At 48.8% G+C, this 21,483-nt stretch overlaps 1 protein-coding gene across 1 annotated transcript in view; it reads left to right on the top strand.

The window, feature by feature from the left end:
* LOC144162218 (membrane-associated tyrosine- and threonine-specific cdc2-inhibitory kinase-like) overlaps positions 1 to 809 on the top strand; it is a 51,543-nt gene extending 50,734 nt beyond the window's left edge. Inside the window, exon 11 of the mRNA XM_077692683.1 lies at positions 800 to 809. Coding sequence (XP_077548809.1) covers positions 800 to 809 — 10 coding nt within the window. The remainder of the gene's footprint in view (positions 1 to 799) is intronic.
* Positions 810 to 21,483: the final 20,674 nt, after the last annotated feature.

Here is a 21,483-nt window from a genome sequence, read left to right as displayed (position 1 = left end):
TTTCCATTTCCTGGTTCGTTTTTTTTAGTGGGTTGTACTGTATTAGCAGTGTGCCAAAATGGTTCACATGATGGACAGTAGCTGAAAGAACGGACGGCATGCTCCGAAGTCTACGTGCGCCATCATCTGTGTATAACTCTAGATTGTTGGGATGAATGAAAGTGAGTGTATATAAATGCATGGTTGCCATTAAATGCTGGCACACAACATCGTCCTCGCACTGTATTCGCCAGTTTGCTTATAGAGCTTGTAGGCCACTATTTTCAGTTATGTCCACACTAATTTGACGTCTACTTTTATGTTGGTCTTTTGGGTGTTTTTTACATAGCTAACGTAGTGGTTTTATAGCCTTTCACGGCACACTAAGAGTAAACACAGTACTAAAAACGTAGGCAGCGGAAGACCTCGATGGAAACAAGGTTTCTGGGACTGACATGTCCGGGAAATATTTGGAAATGTTGGTTTGCATTTAGTTTGCAATAAAAGGTCATTTATATCATTGTATTCAGTACAAGCTCATTGATAGGTTTCTGAGGTTACTGCAGAATGAAAGTTTGTTCTGTCAAATACCTATCCGAACTTGTGCCGTACAAGAAAAGTCATAGTGGTACCGGACTTCCGCAGTACAATTTCCAAGATAACGCAATAACCTGGGAATGCATCAACAGTGTTTTACATAGTTGTGTGTGTGTGCGTGTGTGTTTGTGTGTGTTACTGCACCAGAAATTCACAACAAGAAATGAGTGGACGTTGGGTCAGTTGTCTATTTCATGAGCTTGCATCCCTTGGTGGATGCCAGGAGAAAGTAATCACCCTAGTTATTGGCGTACATAGCTAGAGTTCTCTAATTATCTCTTGAACTGGTGGTTTTTAACATACGTTTGTATTAGCTAGGTATTCTGATGTGAGTGTTAAACAAAGCTAGCCTCAATTGATGAAAACATAGGACCTTGCCTGTGGTTCGTGCCACGTTCCCTAGAGGTTGCCCTCAAACACATTATTTCTCCACTTCAATTTTATGCACCTGCGCTGTTACTTGTGTACAACTCCCCTCCCCTTTTCCAGGAGCACGTCGTCGATCGCATCGCGCAGGCCCTTGCACCCAATCCAGCCGTTCAACGTGAGCATGGCTGATTTCCCGGTAAAGACTCTCTTCCCGGTAAGCTGCCGCTGTTTGTACACCCAACATGTTTGGTGAACGTCGCCCACTCGTCCAGTCTTCTTGTTTGTTCCAAGCTGAGAAATTTACGATAGAAAAAAAGAAAAAGGAACTTGGGCAAAAATACTGAGGGGAATCGTCTCCACTTTTCATGTGTAGGAAATGGGAGTGCTATTAATGAATTCATTCATACCAGGCGACTGGCAGGCTTTCAGAGGAGTGACCGGTGCTTGCATCAAACGTCATTGTGCCGTAGACACAAGCATCAGGCGAGCTAATGCGGTCTGCAGTGCCACGAAGCAATAAATTAGCTGAAGCACTGTTATCTTGGGTGTGAAGTGTGTGTATGTGTGCGCCTGTTATTTATTTTTATTTACAAATACTGGTGTCTCACAGTTCCGAGACATTGCAGGAGGGGGCCCATAACAGTGAATACACACTAAACTAACAGAACACATAATTTGGTAGTTCATTTAAATAACTATTGGTCGGTAGTTGCGTAACTGTCAAAAAGCCTGCATGAAAGCCATGTTGATTTTGGGATAGGAGGTTGTGTTCAGTTAAATATGTGACTGGTTTTTCAGTTAAATTGTTTTGAGTTGTTTTCGGTTCAGTTAATTCAGTTAAATTAAATTAAATCGACGAGCATGCAAAAACCTGCCCGTTGATTTAAGCACTTCTGGTGCAAGTTGCACAGTATAGCCGGTGGTGGCGGCACCTGTCTTTACGTTCTCGCTATTTTCTACCTCAGTTTTTTAAAAAAAGCTGTGCATAAGAGTTCTCGGTGACCTTCCGTATTTGCTAGAATCTAACGCGTGCCTTTTTTCCGGAAAAATAGGTCCCAAAATCACATGCGCGTTACAATCAAGTATGACTCAAAACTGCAGCACCGTATCGCCATTGCATACCTGCCAACCCTTCCGAATTTTCCATAAAATGTACGAATTTTGCCGCGTCTTACGATTTTACGAATCGTGCCTGAAATTTTACGAATTTTCGAAAATAATTGGACCATCTTTTAATGACACTGTGGTACCTGCGCCCCACGAGAAAGCAATACGTAGTATTGTTATCACCAACTGCGAAGCAGCGATTTCTGTCTTCTCGGGGTGGGCTACGCATCCATATCCAGAACTCGCTGCATCTAAAGCAAGTCTGCTTATAGCATGTTGTTCACGGGCCAGTTACGACTTCCGTGTTCGTGGCGCTCTTTGTATGACTGCCGCGTCCTGTGCAGTAAGACCCGTGGTACGTCCGCGGTAGTTCCTTCGCATTGCAACGGCGGGCTCGAAGCCGCGAGACTACTACCAAGTGTTCTTGAAATTGTACATGTTAGAATTTGCTTCCGTGCCCAATGGAGTTGCTGCTCATTACTCTACAACACTGACGGTTTGCACGTATGGTTGTGAAAACGTGAGAATGTTTGTCACAAAACGTTCATCCGTTCAGACTTAAAAATTCAAGTGTGCTGCCCCCCCCTTGCCCCAGTCCGCGGTTATTACGAATTTCCATGTCACCAGGTTGGCAGGTATGCCATTGACATTTCAAGATGGCTGCTTGACTACTGAACGCATAGCCAGCGCTTCCTAGTCTGCGCATCCTTGCCTTTGTTGTCTGTGGTCTTTTATTGCGTTCCCCTGTTCTTTCCGCCATGGAATTTCCCACTGCGAAGACACGGCAGGTTCACCACGATGCTGCGTTTAGAAGAAAGTAATCTTGTGCGCAGAAAGCGACAGCAATTGGCCCGAGTCACGTGCGCTCAGTGTTTCGGACACTTGCATGCGGGACTGGCGCAAACAGAAAGACCATTTTTGCAAGCAAGGCGACACAGAAAGGGTTCAGTGGTCCAGGGGCGATATCCCCAAATAGAATACCCGCTGGCGGAATACGTGCAGCAGCAGCGAGCAGCTCAGAATCCCATAACGACAGAGCTGCCGGGGCAGCGCCGTCGCTGCCCCGGACCGCCGTCGTGGTGGTCGTCTTGCCGGCAATAACCGGCACATTTCATTTCGTGCCACTTTTGGAATAAACCTTGCTTGTTACGAATGAGAAAAGCTTGCATTTCTGTATTAAGTAATGAAAGTCTAGTGTGTGTTGCAATCAAGGACGTAATAAGTCGTGGTTTTTTTTTTTTTTTTTTTTAGATTGCAAAAAAATGGGTGCGCGTTACAATTAAAGGGGCACTGACACAAAATTTTGAAGGCGAGATAACTTCGGAGATAGATTGGTGGGAACACATATACATCATCTGCAAAATATCAGCGGCGAATACAGCCTAGAACATATTTAAAATCAATTTTATAGTGTGCGAAACGCAACCGAGCAGCCAGCAGAGGACCACGCGCAATCGACATCCCGAGGATATTGTGTAAATAAACAACGTCCAAACACGTCACGAGTTTGTGTTTGCCGCTTCCGCACTGCCGCCGTGTTTAGCCGGCTCGCCCGGCTTGCCGCTCCAATCGGAGGGCCGGAGGGCGGAGCTTCTGCTCTCGAGAACGAACGACCCGATCGTTGGCGGCGGAGGCGCCGTGATTTCGTCAGCTCATCGGGCAGCTGGCCGCGACCAAAGTTCTACAGCGATTCCAGGCACTCTGTTTCTATTACTGTTTATTACCATTGGATGCGAAAATGCGGCGGAGGCACGAAAAGCCCACTGAGCTAGCCGCACGGTCGCTGTGCAGGCGGCGGCCACGGCCGCGAAGTGGCCCAGGCCGGCGCAGGTAGCTCGAGTGATAGCTTGTTACCGCTGCACGAAATTGTCCCCAAGTCCCGACCATGGTGGCTTACATGAGAAAGGAGTTAATGATGCGATGGCGGGTTGCATTAAAAATTGTCATCTGCACCGCTTACGAGAGCGGCACTCGAATATCCGCCGCAGTGCTAAGCCGAACACATCTGTAGGCGGACCTGTAGGCAGACCGGCCGGCTGCTCCCAGCGCGCGTATTGCCACCCACCATCTCGAGCGTCGCGCGTCGTTCTTTAGCCGCGGTAGCATTTGCACTCGCAGCACCTGCGTCACATCCACGGTCGCTTTTTAATTAAGCGCCTCACGAGATCAGTACGTGGGGGCATTCGCAGAAACTGCCGTCGATGCGGATTCGACAGTGCTACGGCGGCTCTGCTCTGTGATATCTCTCCGACGGTCACGTGGTCAGCTTCGTTCACACAAAATCCATCGTTTCGCGGCACTCGCTGAAACTGAAACTGTGACTGGCCGCATTGAAAATGCCTCTAATTAAACAACCGTCGCACGCTGAAGCAAATGAGGTTTCTACAGGTTATAAGTAGGTCACTAGCTACTTATCGCAACAAAAAAAAACAAGATGCAAAATTTTTGTGTCAGTGCCCCTTTAAGGGCGTGTTAGATTCGAGTAAATATAGTAATCTGTTTGTCTAGAGCAAGTTGTATTTTGACATCAGGGGTCCGTTTAACTTCTATTCTACACCAAACCACATAACCTCGGTATTGTAACAACTCTTGACAAGTTTGTAACGGCCCCTTTCCCCTTGCAGGCAGAGGACGGAGAAAGTGAAGGGGAGACTTGAACATCATCCACACGGGCCCTCCTCTGTGTGGTTTCTTCTCTAGTCACTTTATTTTGTACATTCTCTTTTTGAAGTGCTGTTGTGCATAAGGCTGCAGATAAGGTTGGCAGAGCTTAGTAAAAAGGTGCGATTACAAGTTTTAGCATTTTAATTTTTTTGTTGTTGTTTCCAGCTTTTTCTTGTAGCCGTCCTTGTTTTACAGGGCCAATACAATGAGTGAACGAACGGAGTTTTTTGATTATTATTGTTATTGACCTGTTTTCTAGGAATATTTCGTGTACCCTGTGAACATGTGGGAAAGAGATCTAGTATTTTTATAGCTATTTATATGGTGTGACTAATAGTTTCCAGTTGTGAGTGAACACAGAAAAAATGTTGAAAAAAGAAAAAAAAACCTAATCTCACTCAAATGTTTTGTTGTGTGTGAATTGTGTTAAATGTTCATAAAGGCCCTCATATGTTAAGTTGCATGCGTTGGTTCCTAGCACTAAGCTACAGGGTGAGATGTAATAATAAAGTTTTGTCTACAATTACTGACATGATAGAGTTCTTAGTGTTTTATACTTTTATATATTGAGCACTTGGCATTTTTTTTTTTAAATGTTATACAATGGACAGAATAAAAGTAAGGTGTTGAGCTTCAAACTTGTATAGTTCATTTTGTAAAAAAAAAAAAGGAGAAAGGACGCCATCGCCAAAATACAGTGTCATTTCCACAAAAGAACTGTGTGGTTTCTGCTTTTATATACATGTTTTTCCCCACTTTCTGTCTTTCAGATATTTCAAAAACTATATCTGTTTTAAGAATGAATAACGTACCACACTTTCCCCTTTGCTTTCCTTTCCGAGGTTTTCTTGACTGCCTACCCTTATTTCTGTCTTCATTCAACGAGCCCCTCATTTCCCATTCTGATTCGCTATATATATAGATAGATATACTAGATATACGCACACCTCGACTCGAAGGAAACGAATTACGGCCAAGCGCCTCCCCTGGTTGGCCTTCCCCCTTGTCCTGCGTGCCCACTGTGTCCACCCCGTCCCAGAACGCCACTACATGACACACTTGGCCTCTCAGGCAGTGTCGCAGGCACACTGAGAGGCTGAGAACTGACTGGAAGTGGAGGCAGGTACAACCCGCCCTGATCATGCATGGTCCCCCTCTTTTCTATTAATGAGGATATTGATACACAGGTGTGTCCCGATTTGCATGCCGCTCCCTTGGAAACGTACCTTAACCAGAACATCACACTAAAAGGCCTTCGTCTGGCCCGCACACCCTCGATGTGCACACTTAATCATGAGGAGAAGACGACGTGGGAGAAAGTGCCATGCGATGCATCAGTGGGGCTCATGGAAATTGTTTTGCAGCACAGCCTAAGGCGAACCACGGAGCTTCTGAATGCCGAAAGGCTGGAGAGGCCGCAATCGAATCTGTTCGAGTTAGAATACAGTGAACTTGAAAACGTGAGACGGCCAAGAAACGAGAAGTATCGCACTAAAAAAATCAAGAAATTTCAACGCGATAACATTTCCCCTCGATTCTCAGTCAACCCCGCGCAACCAACCTCTCCCTTAGGTGTCTCCCCCGGGTCCCAGCGCTATATCTCGCCCGATAAACACAAAACAAGCAAATGTGGTAAATCTGTCAAGCAAAACGTTATACTCGGCCTCACAAAAACTTCTCGCAAAAGGTCTGACATATAGCTCATTTTCCAGAAAGTTTGACGAGTTTGTTTTATCAGGATCTAGATATACTTTCGCACGTAATCTGCGTCACCGGGAATACTGCCTTAACACAAAAACACAACTTCTTGGTGTGTCGAGCAAACCCTGGACACCAAAATAGTGGCGAAACAAACACTTGGATATGTACACCCACGACCAAAAGTTTACGAACTGCGAACGCAGCAATTTTGGGTTATTTTCTTCAGCGTGGCTGCCCGGGGTACTGTGTGCCGTATTTTTTTTTTACTTCAGTAACTATGTGACATCTCACATGCATGTGGCAGTTTGTCGGGCTGCTACCGAAATAGGAATAACCTAAAATTGCCATTTTCCTGGTCCGTAAACTTTTGGTTGTAGCTGTACATATTGGCTGTGCAAAAGCATGTTGTCCAGGCATAAGCACAGCACCAACCCATGCGCAACAATCTGTCAGTAGAAGAGTGAGAAGCCTTAAATTCACTCCAAGTGGGCACCAGAATAGTGATTCAACGATTAAACCAGCGGGAAAGGGTGGAGCCATTGTTATACTCGACAAGCATGAATAATTAAGAGGGAATGCGCCAACTAAGCGACAGCCAATTCTATAAGGAGCTACCTAATGATCCCACAAAATTATATGAAACAAGTTCAGAACAATCTCAAGTCCCTTCTCGTAGTAGAAGGTAAGATAACTGCCGCGATGATGAAAATTGTCACCGGAACATCCTGTTCCTTGTCGCTTTTATACTACCGAAGATACATAAGAGCAACCACCCAGGCTGGCCCATTTAACCAGCAATGGGACGGTGACTGAAAAAATTTCAGGCTTCCTCAATCACATCATAAAGGACATCCCCCCTACAGTCCCAACCTACATCAAAGACGCCAGACATTTTCTACAGGAAATTGCTGGTATCGTGATCTCCCCGGGGGTGCTTTCTGGTGACGTTGGACATGTGCTCGTTGTACACAAATATTCCCCACTTGGAAGGCATTGCTGCGACCGTGGCAGCATTTACTGGCTCCAACCCATCAAGATATATAGAGAAAGAAACTCTCGCAATGCCTCTAACCCTTGTACTAAATTATAACCACTTCGAATTCGGCCAAAAGCATTTCCTTTAGATCAGTGGCATGGCAATGGGAACTAAGATGGCTCCAAATTACGCCAGTATTTTTATGGCATCATTGGAAATTCCTTTCATTGAGAAACAACGAAGCAAACCACTCTTGCATAGGCGTTTTCTAGGTGACATATTTATGGTATGGAACCACGACAAAGCAAGCGTTCTCTACTTCACTTCAGAATTGAACTGTCTCCTCTGATCAACCAAGTAAACCCGCGGCATATCTCGGGATACTATCAACTTTTTGGATGTAACCCGTCGGGTACATGGCAACTCCCTCGTGATCACTGTTTACAAAAACCCACGGATCAACAACAGTACTTGCATTTTGACAGCAACCGCCCACGACATTATAAAGTGGGCATACCATACTTGCAGGCATACAGATACCACCGAATCGATTCTGATGTCCAGGAATTTGAGGGGAACTCGCAAAATCTGAAGGATATACCCTCCTTAAACAAAATTATACAGAAAAAATAATTGAATCGATGATGCCATCAATCTGGCCTGCCGAGCAGACCTCCAGTCAGCATTGTCGAAAGCCAATGCACAAAAAGGGTAAACAGGCCAGACTAACCTGGTATTAACATACAGTGCGAACATGCCATGAGTGAACAATATACTGAGCAAGCCTTTCAATATGATCAGATGGAGAGTGAGTGCTTGCCAGCTACCTACCCCAAACCACCTGGTGGGGCATATTGTAGAGACAAAAACTTGCAGAGATATACTTCACTAGGATTAAAACAAAGAAGTGACCAGAGAATGTGTGGTATAGCGCGTGGACCATGCATTGACTGGGCGGGCCGTGCATGAAGATCTATATGCCTCGGCAGCCATCCTCTGTCTGCCTCCCTTCCCCTCTTTTCCTCCACTTTCCTTTCCAGCTGACCTTTTTTTTACATCGTTTATGAGGCACGTGGGACTCGGTTTTGTTTTTGTTTGTGTGCTTCTTGTTAATGTGTTTCCGTGCTGCCTTTCCGTCCGTGTTCTTTCCCCCTTCCTTCACCTTCCACCTTTCCAGCCAATCGGCCTGCCTCACTTGTTCAAAGTGTTTGCAACACCCCTCACTCGTGCTCTCTCCTGAAGGGATGAGGGGGATGACCCTCCCTCAAAGAGGCTTTTGTATATAGAGGCAAAATGTGAGCAGTTAGCAATAAACATAAAACAAGTCAGTCCACTCCCTTCACTGTCTTTTATACTGGCCCATCAAGCTTCATGATTACACATGCGCGTGCGCGAGACAGACAGACTGTGTGGAGTCGAACATGACCACTTTGTGATATATTCAGACTGGTTGAAGAGAAAATTCTCACTATGGCTTAAGAATGATTCATGGTTGTTTTAGGGACCGCAGATTGTATTAGCTTCCTTCCCAAGTTTTAATACCGTCAACGTGCTCTTAAACAATTGCCAGCCTTAACTGCCGACACTTTCTCTCCTAATACCCTCGTCATCCTACTCTTCTAATATTCATCCCCTAGGACACCATTTGCTTGCGTGAGCACCACATGATCTGTAAGGTCCTCGAACCTCAAACTCACAAGGTCCACATCTGCAAACACAAACTTCTCAAAAGTTTCCGGAACCTCTGCAGTCTCTTGGATGCAGGCCCAAGCGGGCAGTTTTCCACAAATGCTTTATCATGTCATGTACCCCCTTTTGTCATGTCTCTTCTAAATGGCGAAGAATCTACTCTAGGGACCCAAAAAAGTTGCCCGTAGTAAGAGTGTTCTTGTGACCATGTCTCTTGTATACAATGTTGCTAACATGGCGAACATAGGAAAACCAACGTTGTTGCTTATGTCCAAGTGCATCTTGTAACAGTGTCTTTTGTAACGAGTTTCTACTGTGTGTGTGTATACACACACACACACACAAAACAAGGTATTCCTGGATGCCGGTTGAAAATAGAAAAAAAGCGTTTTTACCCATGTGAAAAAGAATGTTATGTTCTTTTTCACGGAGGTCGAAAAATTTTTTCCTGTTTTCAATTGGCGTCCAGGAATACCTTGTTTTGTATATATATTACTGTACAATATGCACAAACAACACATTAACACGCAAATGTGCCTTTTTTTTTTACAAAATTGCTTGGAATAGGTACACTGATTACAGGGTCTGTGAGCAATGCAATAGCAAGCTGGATGTTGACATGCATATTAGCAGCAGCCACTCTCTGCAACATTAGGTGCGCGAGACAAGATGCTTCCTCTGAAAAAATGGCAAGTGGCTTGTGGAAGCATGGATGTGTAAGGTCCATCCAAGTACGATCGTTTTTCCACAAGCATCACAAAGGACGTTAGCTCAACTTCTGCATCGGATACCTGCTCTTCCACACCTTTCCGTCTTTGAGCTGAAACAACTGTGCAATAGAAACCCACGTTCTTTTGATATGTGCCGCAGATGGCTACATATTAAACCGTTCGCAAGTACGTGCCTTTGAGAAAATCTGGAATTGGTATGCGAGCAGTTACATGATGTCACAATAAGATGATAGCTTGCTTGAATTGAATCTTAACCTCCCTTTGTTCACCAATCAACTGTACTGTGTCCTTGCAAATAAAATGACCAGTTGTTGTCCCAGGCTCTTCTCTATGCCTCTCCTTGTCCTTGAACTGTTCTTTTTCCTCATGCGTAATACACTCAAAGTTAAGAAATCAAACGTAGCACGCGCTGTTGTACCACTACCTAGGCAATGAGGACAAAATACAGCTTAGTGTAATTTGAAAGAACTAGGCTTCAGTACCTCACTCAGCTCCGTTCCAGCAGAGAAATATGTTTTTTAACCCTAGAAATACAAGTATCAAAAAATATTCAACTTTCGCGATACAATTGGTGTGTTGATGTCTGGAGGTTGTCAGCAGGAGTGATGTCATATGGACTAGCGTTTGGAACAACATTAACCGTGGTAACTGCACATTATCATTCAGGTGATGCAATCAAGCGACCCCATTACAATCGTCCAGTCGTGTGCCTCAGCCATGGGTTAGTTTGGCGGCCGTCATTCGCACAAACAAGATTCTGTTGCATCATAGAAAAGTTTCCGGGAAGTGGCTGGGAAGCTGCTACTGCTTCGCATGTGTTTTTTTTTTTTATCTCTATTTGTTCGAAGTTTGCGATAAAGTTTTTGCCACAGTTATTGGGAGAAAGCGCGTATTTCCCGGCGCACCAGAACCCCATTTTTGGCAGCCCGGACGTGGGCCGCTTTAAATAGTTTTCTTTCTCAAATGAACCAAATTTGTATTTTGTCTTGATGGCCCCTTGATGTGATTGCAGCACGAAGGAGAACGATGACAAGACGAGCGCTCTTCCAGTCATCTTATTAGCTTCCGCTCCCTTTTTGCGCAGTAGCGACTTAATTTATGGATTCAATACAAACTGGTTTCAAGCCTCCTGGTTCGTCCTCCAACCCGTCGACTCCGTCGGGATTCCCAGGTGCTCCGGGTGCGAGCCTGGCATTATCCAGTTTTTCCGCGGCGCCCAGCGAGAGCCCCAGCAAGCTCTTCAGCAGCAATACTGTTAGCGGCTGCTGAGGCCGAGCCAATTTCGGAAACAGACAGCCCCAGTGCGCTGGGGGGAGGAGGTTCCTTTGCAAGGGCCCCTCCATGCTGTAGTGCAGTGCTCGAGCCCTGCTCGCCACCGGTGCGTGGTTTGTCCGGGTCGAGTCCCCGAATAACGTGGACGGCGGCGGAATGAGTCTCAGCACGGTTCCGCCGCAAGCACAGAGTCGGGCGTCAAGGGCAAGTCCGCGGCTTCAACAAGTCCCACCCCCACCGAACGGAGTGAGAGGTCGGCTGGCGCCCAGCTTCCTCCTTCCGCCCTCGCTGTTGCCGGTCGACACCAGCCAACGTTACTCGATAGCTTAACGTGTTCTACACTGTGGGGACAACGTGGGCCCTCATGCCGGCCGTGCAGCGCCATTGGGGCAGCTATAGCCTGGCGCCGCCGACACGGGCATGCCACCTCGGCAACAAAGCGAGCGCGCTTTTCCTGCTTCTCCATCGGCGATCACGGCGCACGGAGCACCGGCCCCCTAGCAGCCGGCTTCCCTGCTGGAGACTCCTCTACCAACCGTAGTTATGTCGGAAAGCGGGATTGCTCCGGTACGTGAAGGATTTTCTGCGGGGCTATGGGACCGCACTGGTCGGGCAAAGGAACGTATCCTTGAGCCCGAGACGAGGCAAGTCTCCCCACAGGAGACGAACCTAGTCGGCGGCCACGGACGGTTTGCCGAGCTCATGGAGACTCCCTCTCCCACCCAAGCTCGGGACACCCTGTCCAGTGCATGTTCCATACATATATTATGACCGAGCAATGAAGCCTGGTTTATCGACATCGCCAGCTGGCGCCGAGTGCATCATGGTGGTGGTGTTGATCATGGGCACCTCCTGGTGAGTCGAAAGAACCCTCTGCGGCGTCCTCATGGCGCCTTGTGGTGGGGATTTCGGCTTTGGTTCTTGTGTCCTAGCTTGCTAGCCGGGTAATACTGTCCATCTATATCGGCGAACACCACATTCTGGCACCCAAAACGATTTCACAATGGCATCTCATCTCAATGGCCCCAATTAATCTCAAGGGCCGAGCAGCCGGCGTCTTCTCGGGAAGGTGGCCTAGCGTCGTTCGGAGGTACTGGCCTTTTCGGTATGCGTGATCCCCAGAACGCGTGCACTAACGTTGTTTACCCCCCACGGCGCGGCAGTTCTCGGACCAGGGGTTTATACACCCCCGGAAGATTTCGACCCCCCCCCCCCCCAATCGAAATTCTGGAAAAATTTTTGGGCAGGAGTGTTGTGTTGTGCAACGGTAGTGACGGAAATGTGCGGTGAATGAGTTCCCTGGCGCCAGGGGTTTATACACGCACCCCCAACAGCCCCCGACAACCTCCAAAGAGGATTCCGAAGCTCCCAAAGAAAAAAAAAATCGAAATTCTAGATAAACCCCTGCCTGGCACCGTCTTCTAGTGCCTTGCAGGACTTGCGCTCGGATAGGAGGTGATGCTTCAGCTCTCTTCCTACTTTGATCCATCCGACCGTACGGGATGATCGCGGTGGCAGCAAGGAGCCCGGCCTGATGCCTGTGCCGACGTCGCAGCAGATCCAGTAGCTGGGCTCCCCGGAGAGCCAGGAGCTCACTATCCAGAAGCAGGCCGACCTGGGGATGGCCGCTAAGGGGGCCGCTCAGCGCGCAGGGCCCTCTCGAAACAGGGACGCTCGGTATTTCTTTTTAGCGCGCTGCACTTAAGCGCCCGCTCCTGTGGCTTCACTGCGCCGTCGCCCCTCGTTGTAGCCGGGCGAACGAAGATAGACGAGATGGAACGAGCTGGAAAGCTGAGCAGAAAAAATGACAAAAGTGTGAGCGGTATGCCGACATGGAAGCACTCGACGTATTTAAAAACATAGGAGCAAGTAACTTTGTCCATCGGAAGCATATTACTGTTGACAGACAAGCGGAACCGTGGATCTCCGGCGGCGGCACGCTGTACGAGGTAACCGAGAGAACGAAGGGGCCACCGAAGATGGAGCGATCCAGGAAAGCGCGCGTATCGCGAATGGTGCGAGACATGGTCCCCCGCGGCGACGCGATACGAGACAACGCCGGAGTATATCACGTGCCTTCGTGCGTTCGCTGATGCGGCGATCACTTCGTGAGACGCAGCAGGTATACGCACCGTCACCCACAGGACTGCGGTTTGCCCTGCGCGCAAAATTCGCGTCAGGGAGTATCGTAATCGTGAGCCAAGTTTCCACGTGCGGCCCCATGCCATGAATTGTGGCGCCGTTAGGCTTTACTGATCGGACATTTCACGGCTTCCACTGCAGCGTCAATCGTCGTCGGTAGAATCCCCTCTCCAAATCCAAGCTGCTTCGACCATGCCGGGATGGCGCAATCCCATAGACGTCGCGGCTTCACAATGCCAAGGGACAAATGGGTCCGGTTCCGACTAGTGTCACTAAATAAGGTTTAGTGACACTAGTTCCGACCACATGCAGGAAGCGTTTAATTTTCCTTCCCCTCACCCACGATCATCATCATCGTGAGAGAAAACGCTCTCCTGCGGAGCGTTTTGGGTGGACTACAGACGACACCACTGAGGCTGCAAGCTTCGCTTTAAAAGAGCGAAGAAGCGCAAAGAGTACGTGAAATTGTTTTTTAAGTGGAGCGTTACTGTCAGGACCGAGATGGCGTTCGCAATAAGGAAATACGGCCTTCAGAAATACGATACGATTAGGAAATATCCTTCATTTCTTCCCCTCTCGGGGGATCAATCGGGAGCGTTAACCAATTACTTAGCATGAGAAGTAGTTGAGCAGAGAATGCAGTCGATAACACGCGATAGTACTCGGTGAAGAGCACAATTAGCAGAGTGACCCTGCGTAGCATAAAACAGTGATAGAGCAGTTTCATTGTCCTTCGTAAGTGATAAAGCAGTTTTATTGTCCTTCGTGGTCAGAAAGTGGCGGATGACCTAGCAGACGAGTAAACATGCCGTAGTCTTCTGTCAGCTAGAGCCTCATCCAGTCGTGGTGGATGAGCGGAAAGAGTAAAAGACAAGCCGGCCGTTGTCGCCCGATCAGTGGGACGACCAAGAGCACGATCCTGTCTGGAATGAGAGAGCGGAAAACTTCGGGCAGTAGCGAAACTAGTGCATTATCATCTTTGAGTAGAACGATCCAGGAGTGCGATCAGGCTAAGCACGAGACAAAAGCCGTCCAAATACCGACCTTAGTCATCCAGAGGTAGCGTGCGCGGGGTGGGCGAGCGGCTTGCAGGGGAGTTGCCTCCGTTTCGAAAAACGAGGAGCCAAGAGCAAAACTTGACTTATAATGCATGGCGATAAGAGAACAGCGATGATACAGGAAACAGCACCCTGGCGTGCTTACAACATGCATGACAACTCGAACGAGCAGAGAAACGTTCTTCACGGTGGCGCAGGACGGACTGACTGACTCGCGAGGAACGAGCGTTGTTAACCAGAATTCTTAATGGTCAAAGGGCGTTCGGCGTGCTCACGGCTCCAAATAGTACTGACGGCTGCTATACTCTGTAATGCGAAATTCGTGCTCAGCACGAAGTGCAGTCTCCTCGGGCACGGTGCATACTTGTGGCGTCTTGGGAAGTGATCGCGTGATCTGCAGCGAACGCACGGCAGCGTGCGTTACTCTGCCGTTATCTCACAGCGCGCCGCCGCCGCCTAGCATGTCGTTGCAAATCGTGTTTGAACCTCCCGCGCAAATGTCACGTGGTTCGGATGAGCCGCGAACGGAGGAGCAGCGCCTGGCGAAAGTGTGAGGGTGAGGGCGCTTCTCGGCGGCGACTCATGGCAAAAGTGTGAGGGGGAGGCAGTGAGAGAAATAACGCCATAGCAGCGCGTGCCGCCCTCCCCCTCACACTTTCGCCACACTTTCCCCCGCCGTTTTCTTTGTCTTCGCTCGCTCGGTTACAAGCCGTCGCCGCCGCCAAATTACGGTAGCGGCCGTTAAAGTTCTGCGCGCTAAAAGTACAGATACACAAAGCAATGTATTACCCGCTAAGCCGCCGCACACTGCGCCGGAGAGAGGGAGGGGAAAGGGGAAGGTCCAACGCACGGCCGCCGTTTGCAGAAGGCTTGCTTGAACGCGCCCGCCGCAGGCAGTCTCTGGTTTGTCGAAACGTGTTTGATGAGCTGGCTTCACCACCGCACACGTAACTTCCCCTGCAAGCACAAAACCTGACCGGCGCATCACGCGCACACAGGGCAACGGTGAAGCACTTCGCTCTGAATCGTAACAGTGAACGTTGTAGTACAGGGACAGCTAGACCATGTCCTATGCGACAACACGATCGGGAGCGCGATTCCGCCTGGCATGAGAAAGTGTGCGGATGACGTACGCGCAGTGACACCTTTCCTGAGCAGCACTATTAGAAGCGCGATCCTTCTTAGCATAAGAGGCAGTGCTGTGTGAGCAGAAAGTCGATTGATTTGATTGATTGTGGGGTTTAACGCGCCGGGGCAACCCAGGCGATGCGGCGCGCCGTAGTGGGGGGCTCCGGATTAATTTTGACCACCTGGGGATCTTTTATCGTGCGCCGAATTATCTCATACACACGGGCGTTTTTGCTTTTCGCCTGAATCAGAAAAGCGGCCGCCGCGGCAGGGAATCGAGCCCGCGACCAAGTGCTCAGCAGCGCAACGCCCTAGCCACTAAGCCACCGCGGCGGGTAGCAGAAAGTCGAGTAGAGCGACACGCTATTGGCCCTGTAAGGGGAATGATCTGGAGCCCGATCCTGGGGCGGTATTCTCGTAACTGTCCCTTTTAAAAACGTCCCTTTTGCGCCCCTTCCTCGTGACGTACTTCCGGTTAAGCAGTGAGCGTTGGCAGTAGGTTTGCCGCGTTTGCGTTACGTCACTTCCGGTTGTTTGCTTTTAGCCAATCAGGGCTTGCCAACAGGGACACTTTTGAAAGGGACGCAAAAGGGACAAAACTCGAGAATACCGCCCCTGGTTATAATTTGTGGGAATCGTGGAATCCCGGCTAGCAGACGATGCGCCTGGGGCGCTCTGGCGCGACCACGTGGCTCTTCGGCGACGACCACGGGGTTGCATGGGTTGGGTTGGGTTAGAGCCACGTACTAAGTAAGCTACTTTTAGTGACGCTAGGTTGGGTTGGGCCCCATGAGATGGCACCGCCTCTTCGGCGAGCGGGAACGGAAAGCTTGAGAAATGCACCGGAGCGGGTGAGAGATACTGGTCGGCTCTTCCCTTTTAGCCTGCACGGACCAGCGTCCACCGCAAGCGCCGGAGTTGAACGACCCTTGCTGCTGAAGCAACGAGGGACCCATCGAAGACGTGGAAGACGGGAGTTTTGGGTGTTTTTGGAAATAAACCCCGCGGAGGTTTGCGTCGGTTACCTTTGTGTCTCGCCTGACTCGCGCATCGGCGCTGTCGACACGACAGCCGTGTGTAGAGGATTGCATGAGCTCAAGTCTCGACCCATTGCCACAATCTGAGTCCGATGTGAATGAGTGAGCAGTAGCGCGGACACAGCATTGCCTTGATTTGATTGATTGATTGTGGGCTTTAACGCGCCGGCGCAACGCAGGCGATGAGGCGCGCCGTATATAGTAGAGGGCTCGGGAATAATTTTGACCGCCTGGGGATCTTTAACGGGCGCCGAAATATCGTACACACGGGCGGTTCTGCTTTCCGCCTCCATCAGAAAAGCGGCCGCCGCGGCCGGGAATCGAGCCCGCGTCCTCGTGCTCAGCAACGCAACGCCTTAGCCACTGAGCCACCGCGGCGGGTACATAGCATTGTCTGTGAGGAGAGATCAGGAGTCGAATCGTATCATTGAAGACGGTATATTGGGAGATTGATCTTTGAAGAGCGGAATCAGGAGCGCTATTCAGCTTGATACGCAGTGGTGAAAGAACATACTTTGAGTTAGAGAGACGCGCTCTTGTCCTCTGTGCAAAGCACGAAAATGGTTGCTGTCCTGGTAAAGATAACACGCAGTATCATGGATAACCGGACTGCAGCCAATTCCTCTCCCTTTGTAAGGACCGCTCTTTTTCTGCTTGGCGTTGGAGACAGTAAATGAGTGGCTCATGCAGCAGACACATCCCAGTGTCCTCTGTGGTAGATAAGTGGACAGTGGAATGGGGACCATAGTCATAACTGAAAGCTATGAGGAGCTGGATCCCGACAAGCGTGAGCAAAGGGGGTGGAGAGCCGGGCAGTGTAGCACTGATAGATAGGTGTAAGTGCAATGACAGGGTAGGTGCGCCACTGTCCCATTCGCAACGGACGACCAGAGACAGTGGTCGGTGAGCGGCGAGGCACGCAATTGTTTTTTGACCGGAGGAACATCTGGATCATCGCTTAGCATGAAAGGCGTGCAGTGCGGGGGGAACGGACGGTTCAGAAGGGAAACATATGCCATTGTATTTCGCCCAGGAGTGCGAGCATGCTTGCGTTTGCAAGCGTGTTTTTAAGTATGTTTGTTTTTGTAGGTATGCAGTGGTGAATGAGTGGACGGTGAGGCAGAGAGATACATTGCAATGTGTTCGGTAAAGAGAGTGCACGATCAGGAGAGGAACACTGCTTATTATTAGAGACAGGGGCGGATTAGCAGCCACTGGGGTAATGCCCTCTGTGAAGAGTGCCATGGGGAGTGCAATCCCGCCTACAATCAGTTTATGTCAGCAGTGGAATACAACACACTGGACACGTCAAAGAACGATTCGCCTAACCAAGAACGTGCCTCCTTAGTAGGAACTCGTTTCTGGAAGTGTTGATTGTAATCTTAAAGTGTATGGTTATTAGCGCAAGACAACACGCACAATGAAGAGAACTCACACGCATATATCTGGGAATCGATGTGACGCGAAGCTTTCATCGGGGCACACCTCGGTTTGAACGAGCTTGCGCGCGTCGTTTTTGCAGCGAAAGCTACAGTACGCTGCCTCGGGCAGTCTTTGCGGGGTGACTAGCTTTGACCTTGAGAGCTAGAGGTTAAACCAAACCCCTTCCGCAAGCGCCCGGATTGGAGCAGCGCCCGATGGCAGGGAGAGATAGGTGAGAAGGGAATGAAGAAGCGCGAGTAGAGTTCCTGTATATGCTCCCTACGGGAGCATATCAGGAACTCTAAGCGCGAGGGACCCGTTCCCCCACCTGGCGGAGGAAGACGAGGACGCCGCCGCCGCCGCAGAGATAAGTGCGCGCGACGCGCAAAGCCGTGTGCGATAGCATACGCAGCTTTCTCGCTCAAAATTCCGACCTCTCAGGAACCTAGCGAATCTACTCCAGGAAAGTGATATTTGGCATAAAGCAAGACGTCAACGTGAAGATGAAAACACTAAAAGAACTTCACAGGAGTCTAAAGATTTTGTGTGTAATTCGCTGTTAAATCTTACTATCCATGCATTTCTATGGGATACTTTCCATGGCTCAGCAACCTAGTCGCGCAACGTGCGAGACTTGAAACTGTGGACAAAGCAAGTTTTCACCCCCAATATTGGCTGCGCGAAAGAACTTTACATTTTGTTAAATAACTACAGAGTAATCACTGTTGAAAGGACTGCCATGAGCGGGAAAGCTGCACATGGAGTAGAACAAACATCCAGCTGTGGTCTCTCGCACAGCGGCGACGCTTAAAGGGGGCCTGAGATGGATTTCAAAGTGTTTTTGTTTGTGTCAGAAAACTACTCTATAGTTCTTGTAGAAACAAGTCCAAAAATAGTAAACATATTCGCTCACGCTAACAAAAGTTATTACCCCGACGAGACAGAACTATTTGTTGGCTCGGCGGCTTGCGATGACGACATAGTCCGACCTCGTCCGAGGCGAAGCACTCATTTCATGGTTGGCCGCCGGAATGTCCGCGATTTTTGACGGCGGCGGTTTGGTTTAGAGCGTCGTCGTTACCATGGTTACTTCAGCGAGTGGGTCGACATGGGACGACGACGTCCTTTTTTTTTTTTTTTTAAGCTACCTTTTCAGTCTTTACGGACTTTGAGCAGGAGATACTGGTGATTGCGGAAGTCGACCTTGCATGCGCGAGAGTTTCCGTGAACGGTAACTTATTTTTAGCGTCGCTACATAGCGATACAGAGGCTATAGAATTTCTACCGACTGTAGTAGCGAGCCCCCTGCGCCGGTGAAATGTACGCTCGCGTTTTGATTAGATTACCGGAAAGTTCCGAGTGAATGCCCTCCCCCGAAACATCGCCCACCCCCTTTTACGGGTGAAATATTCAATTTACTGAAAGACGCGCGCCCACCCTGTAAAATCCATGGCTTTAGCGCCGATGAGTGAACAAAACAAACCCGAATCATCTCTTCATGTGTAGATGCGGTCACTTATTCGTCCTTTCCGCGCTTGACCCGAAATTTCGCCCATCTCGTATTTTTCACTTGATATATTACTGTACTTAAATTTGGGTGGGCGTTCTTCCGGAACTTTACGGCACAGCAAATGCGCTGTGCTCGGCGCTTCATGCAAGCAATCTTAGTTGATGTTGTTTACTACATTCTTGCTAAATGATGATCAGGAGCACGATAAATGACAATTTTTTTTAGAATGAGCGAGCAAAATTTCCGCCCCTACTCCAGCTTCCCACGCTTCCAATGGTTCAGATGACTTTATGAACTAGCATAGCTCTTTTATGCTTTCAAAATCGTCTTGGGCAAGGTAATATAGGTAACTGCGGAATCATTACAATATATCTTACTCATTTTATATCGAAATATTTAGCGGTAGCGTGAATTCTGGTTAATGCAAAACTTGGTCCTAAGTGTTCCCATTAGATGGCGGCGTCAACGTCATGTTTTCAATTTTTTAAGCTCTACAGTAGAAGTATACGGCTCTTTTTTTAAAAAAAATTATTGTATTGTGAGAGTTCAATCTAAGACGTCCAAGATTCAAGCCATTTCAAGCGTAAGCGAACAGTTCTGGGCAACAAACGTTTGTGTCATTTGCTTTGAGACAAATTCGCCAGATGTCGCTACTCGGCAGAGCCGGTAAGCCGGAATGCAGAAACCGCAGAGTGCAATCCTTTCGTTTTCAGCGGCAAACGGCTACTCTTGCTTCATTTAACACGGTAAACGGTAAAGCGCGCTAAGGACACTAGGCAACAGGTTCATTCAGAAGGCCGGTGCAGCAAACCACACTTTCCTGCGATCATGACTTGATGGGAAGCAATGAAATGAAACTCAATGAAATGAAACTCTTTGGCAGTTGTCGTTACGGGATGAGCATGCTCTTGCCCTTGTCGCGACCACCGCAGAGAATCAGCTGCGACAGCGTTTGGGCTTGAACTGATTTATTCAGCCCGCGTGAGCGCACTTGAGCGTGCGCCTCGTAATCACGAGCAGTGCCCGGCGTCGTCCAAGCGCTGCGTGCGGCGCTCCGCCTTCGTCGTCGGCGCGGCGCTCCCTTGGCGCGCCGTTCGTTACCACCTCTGAAACAACGTTGAGGCTACGCTCGAAACACAGATGAGCAAAGAATCCTTTCGGGTACAGCGTCCAAGAAAGCAAATGCAAAGAAAACTGATGATACTCTAACACCAGACACGGAGCGCTGAGCGTTCACGCTGGCTGCAAGCGTCGTTGCTCCTGCGCTCACTGTATCCTTCCGCCGAGAACGCAGGAGCGTCAAGCCCGGTTTGGCCCGGTGTGTAAGTGCTTTACGTTGCGGTATAAAACGAATATGTGTGACTGTGTAAAAGCACACACATACAAAAGATGTTTTTTGTAGCTTTCTAGTGTTTTTACGCTCCTAAAAAATGGATTAAATCAAGAGCGCACAAACACGTCACGATTAGTTCAAGAAATAGCCGTTGCGCTCCGATACCATCGACCCCCCAAAAACCCCCATCTCAGGGGCCCTTTAAACAACGCCGTGACGCGAAAAAGAGGAAACACGCTATTGTTACGTCCAGCTTCGCTACCTTCAAGTCTTACGCGTTGTGAGCTTCCTTAATTTTTTAGAATGCTTTTGTGCTTGGCGTAGTTGTTGATGTTCCAGAACGGTGAGCAGTGGCGGGTGCGTGAAGAAATAGGAGACGTCACGAGAAACGTCCAACGTCTTAACCCCCCTGGCGAATGCGCCAGCAGCTCCAAGCGCAAACGTGATGCACGGTACGATAAACTGTAGGATGTGTCGCCTGCTGTTTGTCAACCTTGGGACCTCCTTCTGTATACTGTACCCAATGTACACATATTTTTTGTATTTTTCTGAATAAATTTCAACCTGAAACAAAACGAAAAGTGGCTGCGGCTTAGCTCCGCTAACCTTAGATATGCAAAGCAAAAGCTTGACTTAGTCTGGATGAATCTTGGTTTCGCTTGGTTAACCTTTGATTTAGCTGTATTGCCGTCGACCACGTCTCAAAGCCGTTCGGTTCCGTGCAACGCTCACAGAAGGAGGCCGGGCGAACGCGGCGTTCATTCATGG

This window comes from Haemaphysalis longicornis, unplaced genomic scaffold (assembly GCF_048455015.1).
Source record: "Haemaphysalis longicornis isolate Haplotype H1 unplaced genomic scaffold, Haemaphysalis longicornis Haplotype H1 scaffold_12, whole genome shotgun sequence".
Lineage (NCBI taxonomy): Eukaryota > Metazoa > Arthropoda > Arachnida > Ixodida > Ixodidae > Haemaphysalis > Haemaphysalis longicornis.
Note: the sequence above shows the minus strand (reverse complement) of the source record. Positions and strands in the feature narration are given on the sequence as shown.